This window comes from Elephas maximus, chromosome 11 (assembly GCF_024166365.1).
Source record: "Elephas maximus indicus isolate mEleMax1 chromosome 11, mEleMax1 primary haplotype, whole genome shotgun sequence".
Taxonomy (NCBI): domain Eukaryota; kingdom Metazoa; phylum Chordata; class Mammalia; order Proboscidea; family Elephantidae; genus Elephas; species Elephas maximus.
The window spans coordinates 66,663,075-66,682,574 of NC_064829.1; the positions used below are offsets into that span (position 1 = coordinate 66,663,075).

Below are 19,500 nucleotides of genomic sequence, written 5' to 3' on the forward strand. Positions count from 1 at the left end.
CTCTCCGACAGCTCTACGGGACCTGCGGACCCGCCCAGTGGCCGGGGGACCCCCCGGAGCGCCCGGGAGGCGGTGGCGGGTAGGCGTGCGGCCGACTCCACCGCCCCCGGCCCGTGATTGGCTAGGGGCGCATGGCCCGCCCCGGCGAGGCCGTAGGGTCCCTCTCCGGTGGGCGGAGGGGGCGGAGCGCGGGCCTGGCAGCCTGGGGCGGCCTCAGTGCGCTGGGGGCAGGCCCGGCTGGGCGGGCGGGTGACGAAGGCGGAGCAAGGGAGGGAGGGCGTCCGCCCGGTCCGCGCCGCCGCCGCCGCCGCCGCCGCCGCGCGCACGGGGAGGCGCCGGGGCTGCAGCCCGCTGCCCAGCATTCTCCAGAGGTGGCCGTCGCCGCGCGTTCCCGCAGCCTTCCAGGAGGAAGCGGCCAGGAAGAGCGCAGAGCCTCACCTGCCGGCGGGCGCGGAACCCGGCCTGAGTACAGAGAGCGAGCCGTCCGGACGCCGCCGCCCCGCAGCCCAGCCTCGGTGAACGTGTGCGACCCCGCGCGGGGCGCCGGCCCGGGCTCCATGGCGACCGGGCTCGGGGAGGCGGTGTACGGACTTTCGGAGGACGAGGTGAGTGGCCGGGACGCCCCAGGGATCTTGCCCCTCATGGCCGGGGGGGAGTAGGGGACGACCCCGAGTGCGCAGACCCCGCGCCAGCGGGGTGCCCCCAAGGCAGGCCGTCAGGAGCCGGACGGCGACCCGGGGCCTTAGTGGCGCCGGCGTCCCTTCCGTGCGCATTGTTTGTAAATAAAGCGGCGCGACGCCCCAAGGCGCGCGTCGCCCGCCACTCCCTGGGATTTTTTGGGGGGCGCGTGCTTCCCTTTGCCCGTGTAGTGCCCTTCGCCGGCGTGCTCCCCTCCAGCTCTCATCAGTCTCCCGGGCTGTTGGGGAACTTTCCGCCCTTGCCCTGCAGTTTGGGAGCCCATGGAATGGGTAACGTCTGGGTCGCGGCTAGAGACCCGCGCCGCACGGCGAGTCAGAATCATTTCTCCACCCCCAGAACTTTCTAATTATTGTCATCAAGTGCTCTGAAGCGTGTGGTGCTTCTCGTGGTGGAAATGGGGGACCCAGGGAACTCTGGACTGTCTGTTCCTCTGCCTTTCAAAGTCCAAAGCCAGGATTATGGATTTCGGAGTCATTTTTGGTGGGGGAGGTGGCAAGGATGGTGGCAGGTGCTACTGGAAACTTGTAGGAAGCTCGCAGCCCTGCCATTTTTTTTTTCCCCCCTCTCAAGGATTCAAAGCCCAGCACCTCGGGGGTGGGTGGAGAGACGAAAGCGTAGTTGATCTCTTTTATTAATAAAGCCATTAAATAAGCCACGCCCCCGAGGCTGTGGGTTTGGCTGCAAAGGGCTTTGTTTTTACCCTTACTCTCCCCTCCGGATCTCCCATTCCCCATTTTGAAACAATCCTGCTAAATCACCGTCCAGCCCCCTCTCGACGAGCCAGTCTCGGCTCTCATTGGTGGGTTGCTGCCAAAAAGGGGGGTGGGAGGCCTGTCGCCGGCGCGGTGTGACAGGCAAGCTGGATGGAGCAGGTAGGAGTGGTTTGCCATCTGGAGGGGCGCGCGCTCAGGTCTGGCTTCCCTTTCGAGAGGTGAATTTACAACTGTTGAAGCATTACTCAGCAGGGGGTATTTCCTATCCTGGTTGTGCATTTCAAGAAAAGTTGGTGCCTGGAAATTCAGGCTTGCTCGATTTCTCTTCCTTCCCCTGCCTCCTTTCTTTTCTCCTGTCCCCTCTTTCTCTGATGATGGGGGTGGGGTTAAAAGAGACTGTTATCTGAGACTTGCCTATGTTATGGCTTCTCCTTTAGCAGAGCTGCAGCTTTCCTACCCTGGCACGGGGTGTGTGTATGCGTGTATGCTACGTCTGGAAGCGTGGAGTGGAATTATCTTGGGGGTGCGGAGGGTGTTTTGGGGTATGATTCCCCCCCCCCCGCCCCCTTAACAGTGCAAGGAAAAGATTTCTGTGGTCTTTATCTTAGCAAGGAATGGTCGCAATGGAGTTAGATGTGATTGGTGTTTTTGACTATTTTGCCAGGTTGTGCTTGTGTAAAATAATTTCCTTTTTTGTGCACTTACCTGGGGCCGGGGGAAAAGTACCATTGTTTCACTTACCCTGGGGATTCTCCTCTCCCCAGCCTCTTCCCTCTTTCAGGAGCTTCCCCTTTCATTCTGTACTTCTCCATTTAATTAGTTAGCAGCAGAGGGCACGCAGTGAGCTTTCTGAGGTGCCGAGCTCTACAGGCATTCCTAAACAAAGGGGCTTGCTTGGGTTTGAGGTATTGTGGGGGATGAAGACAGCTGAGTTCCATCTTTTTTTAAATTTTTTCTTTTATTATTTTTTAAATAACATTATTTTAAAAAGCTCCCTGAAGAAAAATTTTTAAAAATGTTTTGGGAAATGCAACTGGATAGATGAATCACGTACATGTCAATGTATGTTGTTTGTGCTTTGTTTACGTTTGCAGCCGCTGTCAGAATCTACCCAGAGCATATCTTGCCACTTTTGTCTCCATGAGGTGATACCGATGATCTTAATTGGTGTCCAGTGTGAAGGGATATAAACAGAACGGTGGTGTGTGTGTATATGACTAGGTTCACACCTGCATGTAGCTAGGAGGCTACCTGGGGCTGTTGAAGGAATAGCAGGACGCAGTGAAGACACTATTTATTTGCCATGTTGCTGGCAAATATATAACAAAAGAGAAGTCTCATCAGCCTTCCTTTTTCAACTTTCTCCCTGCAGTGAGTGAATAAGTCCGAGCTATTTTGATGACTTCACACTTCTGTGGCATTTGATTTTTATGGGCAGTTTTGTGCTGTCATTTTGCCCTTCGGAGTATCAGGGAATGCCTTTGTAGAATATTAACAACAAATTGTTGAATTTGCACAGCTTGTTTGATCTCCCTGAATCAGTGTCTGAAAACTAGTGGAAGATTTTACCAGACTCTTAAAGCTGAATGCCTGATGAAATGGCAACATTTTTTTTTCCAAGGCAAGGAAAGGTGAGTGCACTTGAGTTTACCCACTTGGTGTGCTGTAGAATATCACACAGGAAGATATTTTGCTTGCCATATGCAAGAGTTACCTTTTAAACGTCTTGTCAAAATCTGCACTTAGACCTAGCGCATTTCTTTAATTTGTGTATTCATTTGAGGTTTAATGCAAAGCATTTTATGCTTGGAGTGCACTTGGTTGTGTCCCATTTCATAAAGACTGTTTAGGTGCAAGTCCTGGCTGATGATAAAGCCTTGCATTCACCCAGAACGTAGCATCATGGCGAAGCAGAGGGCACTGTTTCTCGATGGATCAGCCGAGGTCCATCCAGTTTGCAAAATAAAAGGGATGAAGATGTGGGCTTTGCTTGTGCCAGTGTGTGTGGTGGTTATTTTTTGTTGTGTATGTCTGGCTTAGGTTCCTCAGGTTCATTAGAGTTCCTAGTCACCCTGATGGAAATCAGGACGGTTTAGGTAACCAAATTTGAAAACACCAGCAGATGAAGTACTTTTGGTGTTGGAGGGATTAGCAGTTCAACAAAACTTCTGATTCATGGACCAGGATCAGATTTGGTTTGGAATCAGAACAGTTTGGACTAGTTTCTGCATCTGGCTTGGTTCCTTGGTGGGTTTTTTGATTTGCTTTGTCTTTCGTTTTATTTATTTTTGGCAACCTGTAGCACATTTTGACATAGTTTATTCATGACTGTTGCTCACTGTTAACCTTCCAGAATCTTCTATTGCAATGTCTCAGAGAGGTATCCTATACTGAAAGGATTTTCTACTGAGTATAATACTTTTTTTTTTTTTTATATATAATACTAGGATTTGGGTGACAGCCTTCCTGCAGTACTAGATGTGGTATTTAAAAATTTTTTGATGGTTGGAATGAGGCAAAGGGCAGAGAAAGGAGGGCCAAGCTGACATGGGAGAATACTTTGACACTCTCTCTCCTTGTTTTATACAAACAGGAATAATTAGCTAATGTTCTGAATGCCTCCTCTGCACCAAGCACTGTGCCAGGCCCTATACGTGGGCTATCTCATTTAATCCTCGTAAGAACCCTATGAGGTGTGGTACAATTTACAGATGAGAAATGCAGGCTCAGAGAGGCTCAGTGACCTGCACAAGGAAACACTAAGTTATGGAGCCAGGATTTAAACCCTGTTCTATTGGAAAGATGTGGCACTTGGCTTACCTAAAGAATTATAGCCTTGGAAACTCTGTGGGTCAGTTTTACTTTGTTCTTTAGGGTGACTATGAGTTGGAATCAACTCGCCGGCAATGGGTATGTATTTTTTAACATGCTTTATAATCCTGCCTCTCTTTCAAGTGTCTTGAAAGGTCTTCAAAGGTCGATTATTCATGGTAATGTAAGATACAGAATGTATGTCAGAGACTGATTGCTCATGGGCCAGATTTGATCAGTAGCCCTGCTCTGTATGGGCTACGTGGTGTTTTAAAGCTTGGGAATTGTCATGGAAAATGGTAAAAACCTGGCTTCATTGGGGCTGAATTCTCACCTGGCAGCAGTTAGTGGCTCTGAGTCATATCCCTAGAGATGTGGCCCTCTGTTCCAGTTGCCACAGTCCTCACTGCTCCCTGTTGTCTTAGATTCTCTTTACTCATTAGCACATCATCATCCACTTAATAAGACATTTGGGGTTAACCTTTGGTATAACCAAAAACAAAAACAAACCCGTTGCCGATGAAGTCAATTCTGACTCATAGCAACTCTGTAGGACACAGTAGAACTGCTGCATAGGGTTTCCAAGGAGTGCCTGGTGGATTTGAACTGCCCGCCATTTGATCAGCAGCTGAATCCTTAACCACTTTGTCACCAGGGTTTCCAGCCTTTGGCATAGACACTCTATTTCCTTAACTTTAAGATGCTGTCAATTTTAAGATGCATCATTATTTTATGTACAAGAAAGAAATTGCTGTCAAATTATGATCTGTCATCCACTTCATGAAGCATCCCTGGTTGAGAAGTGTTAAAATATGCAGACAACGGTGTTTTAGAATTGATGAGTTACAGTAATAAGGAACCTGGCGTAACTCTGAGCAGTCAGTTTCAATATCCCCAATCAAAACTTTTAAGTCAACTGCTAATCAGATTTTTGCTTTTCTGTCTCCGAGAAAAGGTTTAGAATAAGGGAAATGGTGTGAGTGGGCATTAACAGAGAAGAAATGGGCGGCCTAGATGATATGCCACCTGAAGAGCCATCTGTAAGTAATTGAGAATAGTCTTGAATTTTTAAAAAAGGGGTCCGTATATGTTTTCAAGAGCTCACTCTTGGAACCTCCAGAGGCCATCACTGCAGCTGTGCGGGATGGTCATGACAAGATTGCTTTTGGAAATTACAGCTTAGACGTTGTCTGAATCTAAAGATGCGTTACCTAGAGGAAGGTGAGTCTTGGCCCATCCATTCTAACCCGAGAACATCTGTGGGAGACCTGCCTGCTCGATGATACGCTGTGCACCCAGAAAACGGGCACCAGAGTCAGTCGGTGCCAGGGCTGCCAAAATTTGAACAGACTCTAAAAGTACTGTTTCAGATGTTACATGGTCAAACACTATGTTCAATATGTTTTGTGACATTTAAAAGCCTTTTTTTTTATCTGCAGATATCATCTTTTAAATTCTATTCTCATTAAATATTTTCTATAAGGATATGATTTCTATGGAATTGGTAGAAATAGACATGTTGTTTCATATTCTTTTCAGTTATATTAAGTCAGAATGTTATTTGAGTTGTTTATTTGTTACTGAAAAGTTATTTACTGAAGGAATAAAAATTTTGTTCAGTGAGGTAAGGGCAGTGACAAGGTGGGAGTCCTCAGATGATTGCAGTTTCTTCACCACGTATAACTGCAATTTTAGGGGCCTCTGGTGGTACAGTGGCTAAAGTGCTCTACTGCTAATCGAAAGGTCAGTAGTTTGAACCCCTAGCCGTCCGTTCTGCAGGAGAAAGATGTGGCGGTCTGCTTCCTTAAGGGTTACAGCCTCGGAAGGCTTATGGGGCAGTTCTCCTGTGTCCTGTAGGGTTGCCATGAGTTGGAATCAACTTGATGGCAATGGGTTTTGTTATAATGCAATTTAAAGAGAATCGATTGAGTAGTACTCAGTCATCCCTTCAGTAGAGGGAGTGCCCACATTATCAGGAAACTTCCTTGGGGGCGTTTGGCTTGGGATTCTGAGGAGCATCAGTTTGTTTGGTGTATACTAGGAGAAATATGCTTAAATCTCAAGGAAATCCTTGAAGTTGAGAATGAATGGTGTTAGAATGTAACATTATTAAAACAGTCCTTTTAAAATTCCCACTAAATTGCTTCTTCACTGTGAGGGGAAGAAACTTTATGTTTATTGCTAATTTAATCACATTTCTGCATTTAAAAAAACAACAAAAGAAACCCATTGGTGTCGAGTTGATTCTGACTCACGGCAACCCTGTGTATCAGAGAGTAGAACTGTTCTGTAGGGTTTTCTCAGCTGTAATCATTACAGAAGTAGATTGCGAGGCCTTTTTTCTGTGGTGCCTGGGTGGGTTTGAACCACCAACCTTTAGGTTAGCAGTCAGTTTGCAAACTCGTTGGGGCAGCCTGGGACCTTTTCTGCATTGTGTGGTTATTTAAATCACGTGAAATATGGTGATGTGTGACTGGTGAAAGAAACAGTTCAGTTTCTCTTTGGTTGATTAAGATGATAATAAATGTTTACTTTTGACATAATAGATTTTTATTAAACAGATTTCATTGCTGCCCTCGCATTTTGAGGTCTGGACTAACCCAGTGCCTCCAACTCATAGTGACCCTATAGGACAGAGTAGAACTGGCCCATAGAGTTTCCAAGGAGCGCTTGGTGGATTCGAAATGCCAACCCTTTGCTTAGCAGCCGTAGCACTTAACCACTACACCGCCAGGGTTTTCGAGGCCTAGACTAGTGACAGCAAAAGGAGATCCTAATTTAAGAGTTTTCCAGGTTTTTGATGTTGCAGACCTTTGAATAATTGTTTTTGTATCACCAATATGTTTGTTAGTGGATATTAAAGCCAAAACATATATTCATCTTTTGACAATCCATGCTAAAACCAAATCAAACCCATTGCCATTGACTCATAGCGACCCTATAGGACAGAATAGAACTGCCTCATAGGGTTTCGAAGGAGCGGCTGGTAGATTCCAACTGCCCACCTTTTGGTTAGCAGCCGAGCACTTAATCATTGTGCCACCAGGGCTCTAGTCCATGCTCAGGAGGATCAAAACGCTATCTGAATAATAAAACGGTAATAGTAAGTGTTTGAGTAGTAGGATTAATGGAAGGTGTGAAAAGTGTGATGATAAAATTTACTTCCTGTTTTTATACAGTTTCTCTTCTAGGCCACAGTATAAACAAATATATCTCATTTTCTGACTATAGGTGGCAATGTTTGCACTGTTCCCTCCCTGGCTTGGGTGTTGCTTGGTGGAATGAGACCGTAATTTAGAGATGAGAATAAAGAAACGGGATTTAGAATTATTTTCCTACAACTAAAAAAAAAAGAACAGTTGTTTAATAAAAACACCTAAAGCAGTGTTTCTCAATGTGGGCAGTACCAGGAGTCATTTGTTTTCAAGTTTTTCAATGTCCCCCTTGCCCAGGACATATTAAAATTTAGGAGAGGGGCAGGCTTTTAGATTTGGGGCAAAACACTCCCTCGATGCGCAAGCACACAGAAGGAGTTCTTTGAGAACCACTGTCACAATCCTTTCTTCTTGAGGGTGTTAAAAAAAAAAAAACAAAAACCACTGCTGTCGAGTTGATTCCTAGTCATAGCAGCCCTGTAGGACAGAGTAGAATGGCCCCGTAGGGTTTCCAAGGCCATAATCTTTATGCAAGCAGACTGCCACATCTTTCTTCTGAGGAGTGGCTGGTGGATTTGGGACCACTAACCTTTCGGTTAGCAGCTGAGCACTTACGCGCTGCGCTACCAGAGCTCCTCTTGGGTGTGTAGATAGTTCTAAATAGTAATTCTAGTTTTGTGTAGAGAATTCCATCATTTGCTGTCATTGGCTTTGAGAAGGAGTTAATAATTGTCCCTGTTCCCAGGTGTTTGATTACTGGAAGTATCCTTTAACCTTGACACAAGACTGCGGGTCAAATTCTAGCAAGAGAGCGTGGTGGCGTAAAGACATGGGACTCTGTTTCATGAATATATAGGGTATTGTTTTAGTTGTATTGTTTTGTTCTGAACCCCGGTGGTCTGAATATTCCTGTAATGCTTCTAGGTGAGAAGAACATCATTACATAAGTGTATCTGGGGTAGCTAGTTTAAATTTGACACTTTAGTCAACTCTTTGTCCCTGACTCCAAAGTCCTGGAATGATTCAAAACTCGCCAGGTTTAAATGGCGAGGCTATCATATTACCCACTGGCATCAAATTCAGCTCTGAGTGAATTCTTTGGCAGGCAAGCAGCCACTGAGTGATTTCATATTCTTTTTATACTTCTATTCACCAAGAGAAAAGGGCCATTCAAAAGTGAGTTTCTTTTAGTGTGAACTGCTGGAATGAGACATCATCCTGTGAAGGTGGAACTTGGCTTGTAGGGCTATTGGCCTGATGAAGAGGATGAACAGAGGGTAGAGGAACTGTCCCACTGCTGGGTGGTCTACACCATTACCCTTGACTTCTCCTGGGCTCCAGTGGACCCCGGGCTTCCCAGACACACTGAAGTTAGGTCTTAATGGTTCACCTGAGTGGCCGCGACATGGTTTCCATCTCCATCAGGTATAGAAGATGTGCTGGAGACTTGTTTCCTCTTTTGCTTGATTGAAGGAGCCCTGGTGGCACAATGGTTAAGCACTTGGCTTCTAACTGAAAGGTTGGCAGTATGAACCCATCCAGTGGCTCTGCAGGAGCAAGACCTGGAGATCTGCTTCTGTAAAGATCACAGCCTAAAAAACACTGTGGGGGGGTTCTGCCCTATCACATGGGGTCCCTATGAGTCGAAAATGGATTCAGCAGCACCCAGCAACAGCAGTGTTTGGTCGTCTGCCATGGTGTGAGGAGACCAGAGAGAGACAGCGCTTTCTCTGAGTGCGGCGAGAAGGGTCTGAGTTGGCACAGTTTTCACCAAATTATATTTACCCTTTTCAGCCTAGCTTAAAGGCTGGCTCTTCTCTGCCTCCTTGGGTGCTGTTCTGGATCATGTTTTATAATGTGTCTTTTAAAGCACATCGTAAAACTGGAATTTCCATTTTGGGCAAAGCGTTGAGATTGTAATAATGGAAGAATTGCAGCTGGGAACGACGGCCAGCACACTCAGACCTGATGGGGTCACGCTAACTTGCCACAGTTGAACATCTGTTAGGAATTAATGTTTTAAATTGCAAAGTTAAATAGTTTTTTAGGGACTTCCACGATTTTAAGTTTTATATTTACATTTTGGCAGGTGAGCATTGAATATTAGCAGTGCGAAGAGCCTAGTGAGGACAGGATTTGGGTTGGAAATGATACAGGAGAGAAGGTCCTTTTATTAATTTTTCCTGTTTGTTGCTTAATTGAATATGTTTCTACTGAATAAATTAGTTTTAATTACATTTGTAAATTTTTTTTTTTTTAAATGCTGGAAATCATTTTGGTCCGTTTTTTCCCAAAAATGAAAGTAAACCTAAGATACTTAGATAAATGCTTAGTTAGGCACTCAGTATTAATGATTTAATAATGAAAAAAAAAAAAGTGTGTGCGTATGTACGCGTGTACATACATGTGTACATACATGTGTACACGCATACATATATATGTAAATATATGGATAGATAGCTGCTGTTGAATCAGCTCCAGATCATGGCAACCTCACGTACAACAGACCAAAATGTTGCCTGGTCCTGTTTCATTCACATGCTTGCCAGTGTGTTTGAGTCCATCCTTGTAGCTGTTGTGCCAGTCCGTCTCACCAAGGGTCTCCTACATCTTTTTTGGTCCTCTCCTTCACCAAACGTGATGTCCTCCTCCAGTGACTTGATTCCTCCTGAGTCCAAAGCAAACAAGTCAGACGATGTTCTATTGTGATCCATAGGTTTTTCATTGGCTAATTTTAGGAAATAAATTGCCGGGCCCTTCTTACTAGTTTGTCTTAGTTTGGAAGTGCTGCTGAAACCAGTCCAGCATGGGTGACCCTGTTGATACTTGAAATACCTGTGGCACAGCTTCCAGGATCACAGCAACACACAAGCCAGCACAGTACACCAAACTGACAGATGAGTGGTGGAGACTGATCTCCCTGTCTATCTGCATCCCACAGAATTTAAACAGGGGCTCCACATACTTCCTCATGAATGCCCAAATTGCCCTTCCCACTCTAGTTCCTTTGGACACACTGGCAGCATAGCGGTTAGGAGCTACTGCTACTAACTAAAAGGTCAGCAGTTTGGATCCACCAGGTACCCTTGGAAACCTTATAGGGCAGTTATAGTCTGTCCTGTAGGGTCTCTATGAGTTGGAATCAACTGGATGGCAATGGGTTTTTTGGTTTTCTGATTCCTTTTGTGCTTCCTGCCTTGTGTGTGATAATTAGATGCAACGCTAATTAGATTATATGTAAACTTTGAACTGGCTGTATTTCTTCCCCACTTATTAATGCCAGAGGATAAATGGGTGTGGCCCTGGGATTGAGCTAGAGGGAGCTGAACTCTCCTTGATGATTTTGAGTTCTAGAGTATGTCATAATGATTATTGAAAAATTGTTATGTGCCATGCTACCTGCCTTTGGAATTGGTGTTTTAATTTCCAGTGACGGTTATTAATGAAAGAGGACCCTCTAAGTGGAGTAAGAGCTTTCTTTCCCTCCTTTCTTAGAAAGTGAGGTAGAGAACACTACAGCCATCTGGGTAAGTGGCGGGCCGGGGAGATGTTGCAGAATATTTAATAACGTGGAGATGGCAGCAATATATTATTAAGTGGAAAAAGTAGGTTATAAAACAGTAGTGGCAGTAGAAACTTACTGTGGTTAAAAGTGTTTATGCTTAGAAAAAATGACTGAGGAATGACGTACTAGGATGTTAATGGTAGTTACCTTCGAGCAAAGGGATTACAGGTAATTTTTGTTGTCTCTCTTTTGCTTGTGTTTTCTGTATTTCTACAATGAACAGTTTTTTGTCTTAACATAAAAGCTAGTTTAAAAGTGAGGTAGAGCCAAACACCCCAAATGCATGTACTTCAAGCTTCGAGTAGAGATGAGAGCACTTGTTCGGAACAACTATTGACAGTGTTTGTTCAGTGGAACACACGTTTATCAAGAGCCCGCCTGTGCTTTGTAGCCAAGGATACCAAGGTCACTGCATTGTCATCTTGCCTTTTAGAAGCTCACCATCGAGTTGGGGTGGGGATGGAAAATAGGCACAGAATTGAGTATGTTTCAGGAAAAAGTGATTGATAAATTAGATTTTTTTTAAAACTTGCAGCTTGCAAAATAGTTGCTTGACTTTCTCCACGATGGACACTTAAACTTTGTATTTTCTCCCTTCTTTGTATTATAGTTGCACAAGAGTAATTTAAATTTTGAGTAGTGTTCTATGGAAATTTTTTCTGTATACTATGAAATTTGTGGCAAGTAATCAAACTCCATTTGGCTTCTCTTTATTTTTGTTGTGTTGGGTTTTGAGTTAGCGCTCTTGTTTTGAACCTGTTACGTTATTGAATAGTTTTAGATGTCAAAATGGTCACTATACATAGCTATAATCATCAGCATAAATATGTAAATGGCCTAAAGCAGCTTCTTCATTTTGCCTTCCAGTTGACTTGTAATGTCTATGGAGTATTGGGTGTGACCCAGAGTACATCTCATAGTGGTCCCTTCTCAAACAAAAAGATGGTGTTGGTAAATACTGTGTCACTTTGTCCCCTTCCTCCTCAAACCTTTTTTTTTTTTAATTTTATTTTATTGAGCTTCAAGTGAACGTTTACAAATCAAGTCAGACTGTGACATATAAGTTTATATACACCTTACTCCGTTCTCCCACTTGCTCTCCCCCTAATGAGTCAGCCCTTCCAGTCTCTCCTTTCGTGACAATTTTGCCAGCTTCCAACTCTCTCTATCCTCCCATCCCCCCTCCAGACAGGAGATGCCAACACAGTCTCAAGTGTCCACCTGATATCATTAGCTCACTCTTCATCAGCATCTCTCTCCTACCCACTGTCCAGTCCCTTTCATGTCTGCTGAGTTGTCTTCGGGAATGGTTTCTGTCCTGTGCCAACAGAAGGTTTGGGGACCATGACCGCTGGGATTCCTCTAGTCTCAGTCAGACCATTAAGTATGGTCTTTTTGTGAGAATTTGGGGTCTGCATCCCACTGATCTCCTGCTCCCTCAGGGGTTCTCTGATGTGCTCCCTGCCAGGGCAGTCATCGGTTGTAGACGGGCACCATCTAGTTCTTCTGGTCTCAGGATGATGTAAGTCTCTAGTTCATGTGGCCCTTTCTGTCTCTTGGGCTCTTAGTTATCGCGTGACCTTGGTGTTCTTCATTCTCCTTTGATCCAGGTGGGTTGAGACCAATTGATGCATCTTAGATGGCCGCTTATTAGCATTTAAGACCCCAGATGCCACATTTCAAAGTGGGATGCAGAATGTTTTCGTAATAGAATTATTTTGCCAATTCACTTAGAAGTCCCCTTAAGCCATAGTCCCCAAACCCCCGCCCTTGCTCCGCTGACCTTTGAAGTATTCAGTTTATCCCGGAAACTTCTTTGCTTTTGGTCCAGTCCAGTCCAGTTGAGCTGACCTTCCATGTATTGAGTGTTGTCCTTCCCTTCACCTAAAGCAGTTCTTATCTACTAATTAATCAGTAAATAACCCTCTCCCACCCTCCCTCCCTCCCCCCCCCATAACCACAAAAGTATGTGTTCTTCTCAGTTTATACTGTTTTTCAAGATCTTATAATAGTGCTCTTATACAATATTTGTCCTTTTGCCTCTGACTAATTTTGCTGAGCATAATGCCTTCCAGGTTCCTCCATGTTATGAAATGTTTCACAGATTCGTCACTGTTCTTTATCGATGCATAGTATTCTGTTGTGTGAATATACCACAATTTATTTACCCATTCATCTGTTGATGGACACCTTGGTTGTTTCCAGCTTTTTGCTATTGTAAACAGAGCTGCAATAAACATGGGTGTGCATATATCTGTTTGTGTGAAGGCTCTTATTTCTCTAGGGTATATTCCGAGGAGTGGGATTTCTGGGTTGTATGGTAGTTCTATTTCTAACTGTTTAAGATAACGCCAGATAGATTTCCAAAGTGGTTGTACCATTTTGCATTCCCACCAGCAGTGTATAAGAGCTCCAATCTCTCTGCAGCCTCTCCAACATTTATTATTTTGTGTTTTTTGGATTAATGCCAGCCTTGTTGGAGTGAGATGGAATCTCATCATAGCTTTAATTTGCATTTCTCTAATGGCTAATGATCGAGAACATTTTCTCATGTATCTGTTAGCTGCCTGCATATCTTCTTTAGTGAAGTGTGTGTTCATATCCTTTGCCCACTTCTTGATTGGGTTGTTTGTCTTTTTGTGGTTGAGTTTTGACAGAATCATGTAGATTTTAGAGATCAGGCGCTGGTCGGAGATGTCATAGCTGAAAATTCTTTCCCAGTCTGTAGGTGGTCTTTTTACTCTTTTGGTGAAGTCTTTAGATGAGCATAGGTGTTTGATTTTTAGGAGCTCCCAGTTACCTGGTTTCTCTTCGTCATTTTTGGTAATGTTTTGTATTCTGTTTATGCCTTGTATTAGGGCTCCTAGGGTTGTCCCTGTTTTTTCTTCCATGATCTTTATCGTTTTAGTCTTTATGTTTAGGTCTTTGATCCACTTGGAGTTAGTTTTTGTGCATGGTGTGAGGTATGGGTCCTGTTTCATTTTTTTGCAAATGGATATCCAGTTATGCCAGCACCATTTGTTAAAAGACTATCTTTTCCCCAATTAACTGACACTGGGCCTTTGTCAAGTATCAGCTGCTCATACGTGGATGGATTTATATCTGGGTTCTCAATTCTGTTCCACTGGTCTATGTGTCTGTTGTTGTACTCCTCAAACCTTTTAATATTTCTGAAATAAGAATGCATCTTATATTTGATAAGTGTGTTTAATGTGGTGGTGGATTCCTCACACTCACATTGCACTCCCTATACCCACAACCCAAAAAGGATTAGAGCTTACAGTTCATGACGTCTTAAAATTGTTGTCTTTGAGTTGGCCAATCTCAGTTTGTTTATTGTGGCAGCCCATGTGTTATGGTCCCCCTCACTCATGGGGATTAGAACCTCTCTGTATTATTCAGTTAGGATGTGTCAGTTAGGAAGCTGCTACCTAGACAGGAAATATGCTGCACAATGATGGCATCAAGGAACCAAGTTGTGTTTTCTGTTCTGACATCTACGGTCTGGCTCTTTCTAGAGGCCTTAGTGGTCATAGAGTAGCTGCCAGTGATGGTCAGAGCTGCATTCTTTTTTAACTTCTTGCAGAGGAAAGAAAATGGCTTTCTCTTAAGATTAAGGAACTCCTGTTTCAGTACTTCATTGGCCAGAGAGGTTTATATTTGCTCATCTGTTACATGGCCAGTGGCAAGGAGGAGGTGGAATTACCTTTATTGCCTTAAGGATCCACCCTTTGAGCTAGGGTGAAATCAGCCATGATGACCCTATGGGCCGCCCCTTGGGTTACTCATTCTTTTAATTTTTTAATAATTTCTTTTATTTGTTGTTGTTGAGGATATATATACCAGTTCAATAAATTCTACATGTACGATTCAGTGACACTGATTACATTCTTCAAGTTGGTAACTCAGATATAGTATACACCTTTAGAAATGCACATTCTCCCTTAACGAGGCAACCCAAATGTCCATCTAAGTATTATAAGGATTTCTGGGTAATATATTATCACTTCTGTTGTACCTGAAAAGAGTTTTTTATGGTCTGGTGACCTGTGGCTGAATGTGTTATGTTCCCCAAAGCATCCAACATACAGCGGTGAACATACAACGGTGAAGAAAGAAAAAGATAGCTACAGTAGAAAAAGAATCCCATTTGGAGGAGTGGAAAATAAGAAAACACCCAGTGTGGTAGCTGGCCAAACAGGAATAGCAAGGAGTCCTTTGCCTGGTCATCTTCTGGCAGCCTCTGGGTATGGCGAGTTACATCCAGTGTGAGAGCCTTCCTTGGTCATTATCTTTTCTAGCTGCACCTGAATTGGTGGGCACTGGCAAAGTCTCTCTTCTTCGGTCCTGCTTTGATGTTAGTTTGGGGCTAGGACTGGGGTTGAACAGCCACAGGCTTGTGTCAGCAAGCTGGGAGTTTCTTTGGCAATACTCCTCCCATGAAAACTTAGGTTCTGGGTTTGCTCTTCCAGTTAATTCCATGGGCTGGTAACCATAGCCAGTGATCTTAATCTAGATGAAGTTTCTGGTTCTGGGAATCTCTGTCTCTTAGCAACAGGTCTCTAAGCCCTGCTCGTCCCCATAGCTTCATTCTTAAGGCAATTTTAAAATAGCCTCAAATAAAGATGGACCCAGTTTGAATCCCAGACTGAGACAGCTTAACCCACTCTGCCTTTGCTGTGGCATATCTGGAATGACCATCTTCCTTAGATTGGGGTTGTGAGATTCACAGGACCCTCTGTTCTTCTCTCCCCATTTTATTTACAGCACTTCTTATTTTTGGTGTAAAATCTGCTATAGTTAGGGTTCTTGATTGCAAGTAATAGCAACTGATTATGACTAATTTAAACAGAACGAGAATCTATTGAAGGACTGTTGGATAGCACAGAAGTATTTGTAAAGCTAGAGAGCCAGACCTGGACAGTAGTCAGGGACCAAGGGAAGCCAGGCACCCAGAACTGCAGCAAGAGGCCCCCACAACAGTCACCTGAGGAGATCCCTTCCCCTGGTGCTCCATGGCTGTCTCTGGAAGCTGCATGGTGAACCCCGTCTTGCTGTAGCAGCATCAGCTCTCTTTCCTCCCTGTGTTGGAGGTCCCCAAGACCACCCTTGATGATTGGCTTGAAGGACTCACAAGACCCAGAAGGTGTTATACTCACAGTTATGGTTTATTACAGTGAAAGGACCCAAAGCAAAGTCAGCAAAGGGAAAAGGCATACGGGGCAAACAAAGCCTGGAAGAGACCAGGTGCAAACTTCCAAAAGTCATCTCCTAGTGGAGTCACACAGGACGTACCTAATTCCCCCAGCAATGAATTATGACAGCATGTGTGAAATCATGTCTCCCAGGGAAGCCCATTAGAGACTCAGTGCCCAAGGTTTTTCTTGGGGGCTAAACACACAGGCACATTCTGCCTAGCACTAACCAACATTCTAGACTCCCAGAAGGAAAGCAGATGTTAGCATAAACCACATGGCTTGCACAAATGATCTAGGCATAGCAAGCCACTCTTACCAGTCGGGGAGTTTTATGGTAGTGTAGAGAACTGTTTACCATTCAGGTTTCCAGATTTTTGCTATGATATTTCAGAGCTGCATTTGAAACCGTATTTGATTGTGTTGGCATAAATAATCCTTCAGTTGTTTCAAGCTGAAGAGATGAGACAAAAATGGCCCTAATACGTCAGCGATGTCCTCCTGCCCAGAGAAGCCCACGTAATTGTGTAGCAGACGGTGTGGACATTCGCTTCTTTTTGCATTTAACAAGTCGTGGGGGAACAGAGTCATCACATCAAACCCAGTTGTGGTATCATAACTATGCAGAACCCTAAGAACCAGCTTGGTAGCAGCCAGTGCCATAAGGAGCTAAACCTTGTAAGGAGCCCTGGTGGTACAGTGTGTAAGTGCTTGGCTGCTAAGTCAAAGGTTGGTGGTTTGAATCCACCAGCCACTCTGCGGGAGAAAGATGTAGCAGCCTGCGTCCATCAAGATTAAAAACCAAACCAAGTGCATTGTCATTGAGTCAGTTCCGACTCATAGCCACCCTATAGGACAGGGTAGAACTGCCCCGTAGCGTTTCCAAGGATCGGTGGTGGATTCGAACTGCTGAGCTTTTGGTTAGCAGCTGAGCTCTTAACCACTGCACCACCAGGGCTCCCTGTTAAGATTACAATCTTGGAAACCCTGTGGGCTGTTCTGCGCTGTTTTATAGGGTTGCAATGAGTTGGAGTCGACTTGATAGACAATGAGTTTTCTTCTGTAAATGAAACAAAAGGGAGATTGCTTAGAATTTTTTTCCCCCTTTTAAGCTGGATATTTGAGAAGTAAGTACTGTTCTAATTATTTGATAACCATGATCTACTTTTCTGGTATCTTGCCTTTTTTTCTCCTTTTGCTCTGATTTTCTGTAAACCTTTTTATAGTTTTATGTCTTATACATTCCTTTAAGCACCCTCATTCTTGTTAGAATGAGGTTGTCTTAGTATGCAAAAAGAAGGTTAGTGATCACAAAAGAGAACAGGAATACCCAATGTTGGACACTTTTTATAGATAGGAAGAGGTGGGTGGGCAGCTCCCGGATTTTGCAACATCACTTACATCACTTTTGGAATGACAGTGTTTGGGGTTCTTTAGAGAAACAGAACCATTAAGATATAGATCTGTGTTGTTGGTAGTTGCCATCAAGTTCATTGAGCCTGTTGTTGCAGCCACTTTGTCAGTGCATCTCCTTGAGGGTCTCCCTCTTTTTTGCTTTACCAAGCATGATGTACTTTTCCGGGGATTGGTCCCTCCTGATAAAATGTCCGAGGTAATTGAGACAAAGTCTCATCTTTTTCCCTGTTAAGGAGCATTCTGGCTGTACATCCTCCGAGACAGAGATATACATATGTCTGTGGTCGCTATGAGTCAGAGTCTACTTAATGGCAGTGGGCTTTTTTTTTTTTTTAATCTCTTTCTAGATACACCCAGAAACGGGGGGAGGGGGAGAAGATAGAGGATTTTAAGGGATTGGCTCACACGATGTGGGTCTGACAAGTCCAAAATCTGTAGGTCAGGTGATGGGCTGGCAATACCTTCAGTCTGGTGTCCCAAACCCGTAGGTTAGGCAGTGGAAGAGTGAAGAATGAGGGAGTTCTGCAACATGTCTATTTGTCATTGTTGCTCCTGGGGAGGAGAAGCTTCTCCTTTCTCTAGTTCTGTTGTAGTTTAACACTTGGGCAACAAAGGCATGGCCCTTCTCTGCCAGACTGCGTTAATTCTGGAGTCCAAAAAGAAATGGTGGTTCCAAACAGACCCTCTGGTATTGGCAGTGGCAGTTTCAGCAGTTTCTTTGCCCTTCTAAGAATCTGTGGGGGAGAAAAACAACAACAAAACCACAAAACTATAAAGTAATCAAAGCTGAGTCTATGCTTTTCTTTTGTGGAAAGTATATTTGCCTCTCTAGGGGCCTGGAGAGGCAGGAGGTCTTTTCAGTTAAAATTTTAGGGAAGGACAATGCAGAGTAGAACTGCACTCCGTAGGGTTTTCAGGGTTGTAACCTGTCTTGGTCATATAGTGCTGCTATAACAGAAATACCACAAGTGGATGGCTTTAGCAAACAGAAGTTTATTCTTTCACAGCCTAAAAGCCTAGAAGTCCAAATTCATGGCGTCAGCTCCAGGGGAGGGCTTTCTCTCTCTTTTGGCACCAGAGGAAGGTCCTTGTCACGAATCTTCCCCTGCTCTAGGAGCTTCCCAACACAGGGACCCTGGGTCCAAAGGGCACTCTCTGTGCCTGGCACCAGTTTCTTGGTGGTATGAGGTCCCCTTATCTCTCTGCTCGATTCTCTTTTATATCGCAAAAGCGATTGACTCAAGATACAACGTAATCTTGTAGATTGAGTCCTGCCTCATTGACATAGCTGTTTCAAATCGTACCTCATTAACATCGTAGAGGTAGGATATACAACACATAGGAAAATCATATCAGATGACAGAATGGTAGACAATCACCCAATACTGGGAATCATGGACTAGCCAGGTTGACACACAATTTGGGAGGACACTATTCAGTCTGTAACATAACCTTTCAGAAATAGATCACCAGGCATGTCTTCCAAGATGCCTCTGGGTGGGTTTGAAATGCCAGCCTTTCAGCAGTAATAGAGAGCTATTAATCATTTGCTCCATCTAGGGACTCCTTTTTTCTAGTCTGTATCATTACTTAGAATTTTATTCTTAGCCACACACGGGGTTGCCAGGAGTAGGGATCTACTCCATGGCAGCTGGTTTTTTTTGGGGGGGGGGGGGGCGGGGATATTGTGTTCGGGACTGGTGATTCGTGCACAGGGTGTGGCTGTTGTGTTGAGGAAGTGCCTGATCTGAGACAGGCCCTTATCCAAGTTCTCATTCATTGTAGTAGGTGGAGTAATAGAAACCACTATGCAGGAAGGTGCGATTGAGTCTAGGGTGTGAAGATGGATGGGAGAAGACAGGGTGCCCACCTTTGAAAAGGAATATCTGAACTGAGTTTTAAATAATATTTAAAAATAAAATAATCTGACATCTAGAGTTTAAGCA

The 19,500-nt window shown here is 44.3% G+C and overlaps 1 protein-coding gene across 1 annotated transcript in view; it reads left to right on the forward strand.

The window, feature by feature from the left end:
- Positions 1–302: 302 nt before the first annotated feature.
- NEDD4L (NEDD4 like E3 ubiquitin protein ligase) overlaps positions 303–19,500 on the forward strand; it is a 377,526-nt gene continuing 358,328 nt past the window's right edge. The window contains exon 1 of the mRNA XM_049901832.1: positions 303–605. Within this exon, the coding sequence (XP_049757789.1) occupies positions 558–605 (48 nt within the window). The 5' untranslated portion in view covers positions 303–557. The remainder of the gene's footprint in view (positions 606–19,500) is intronic.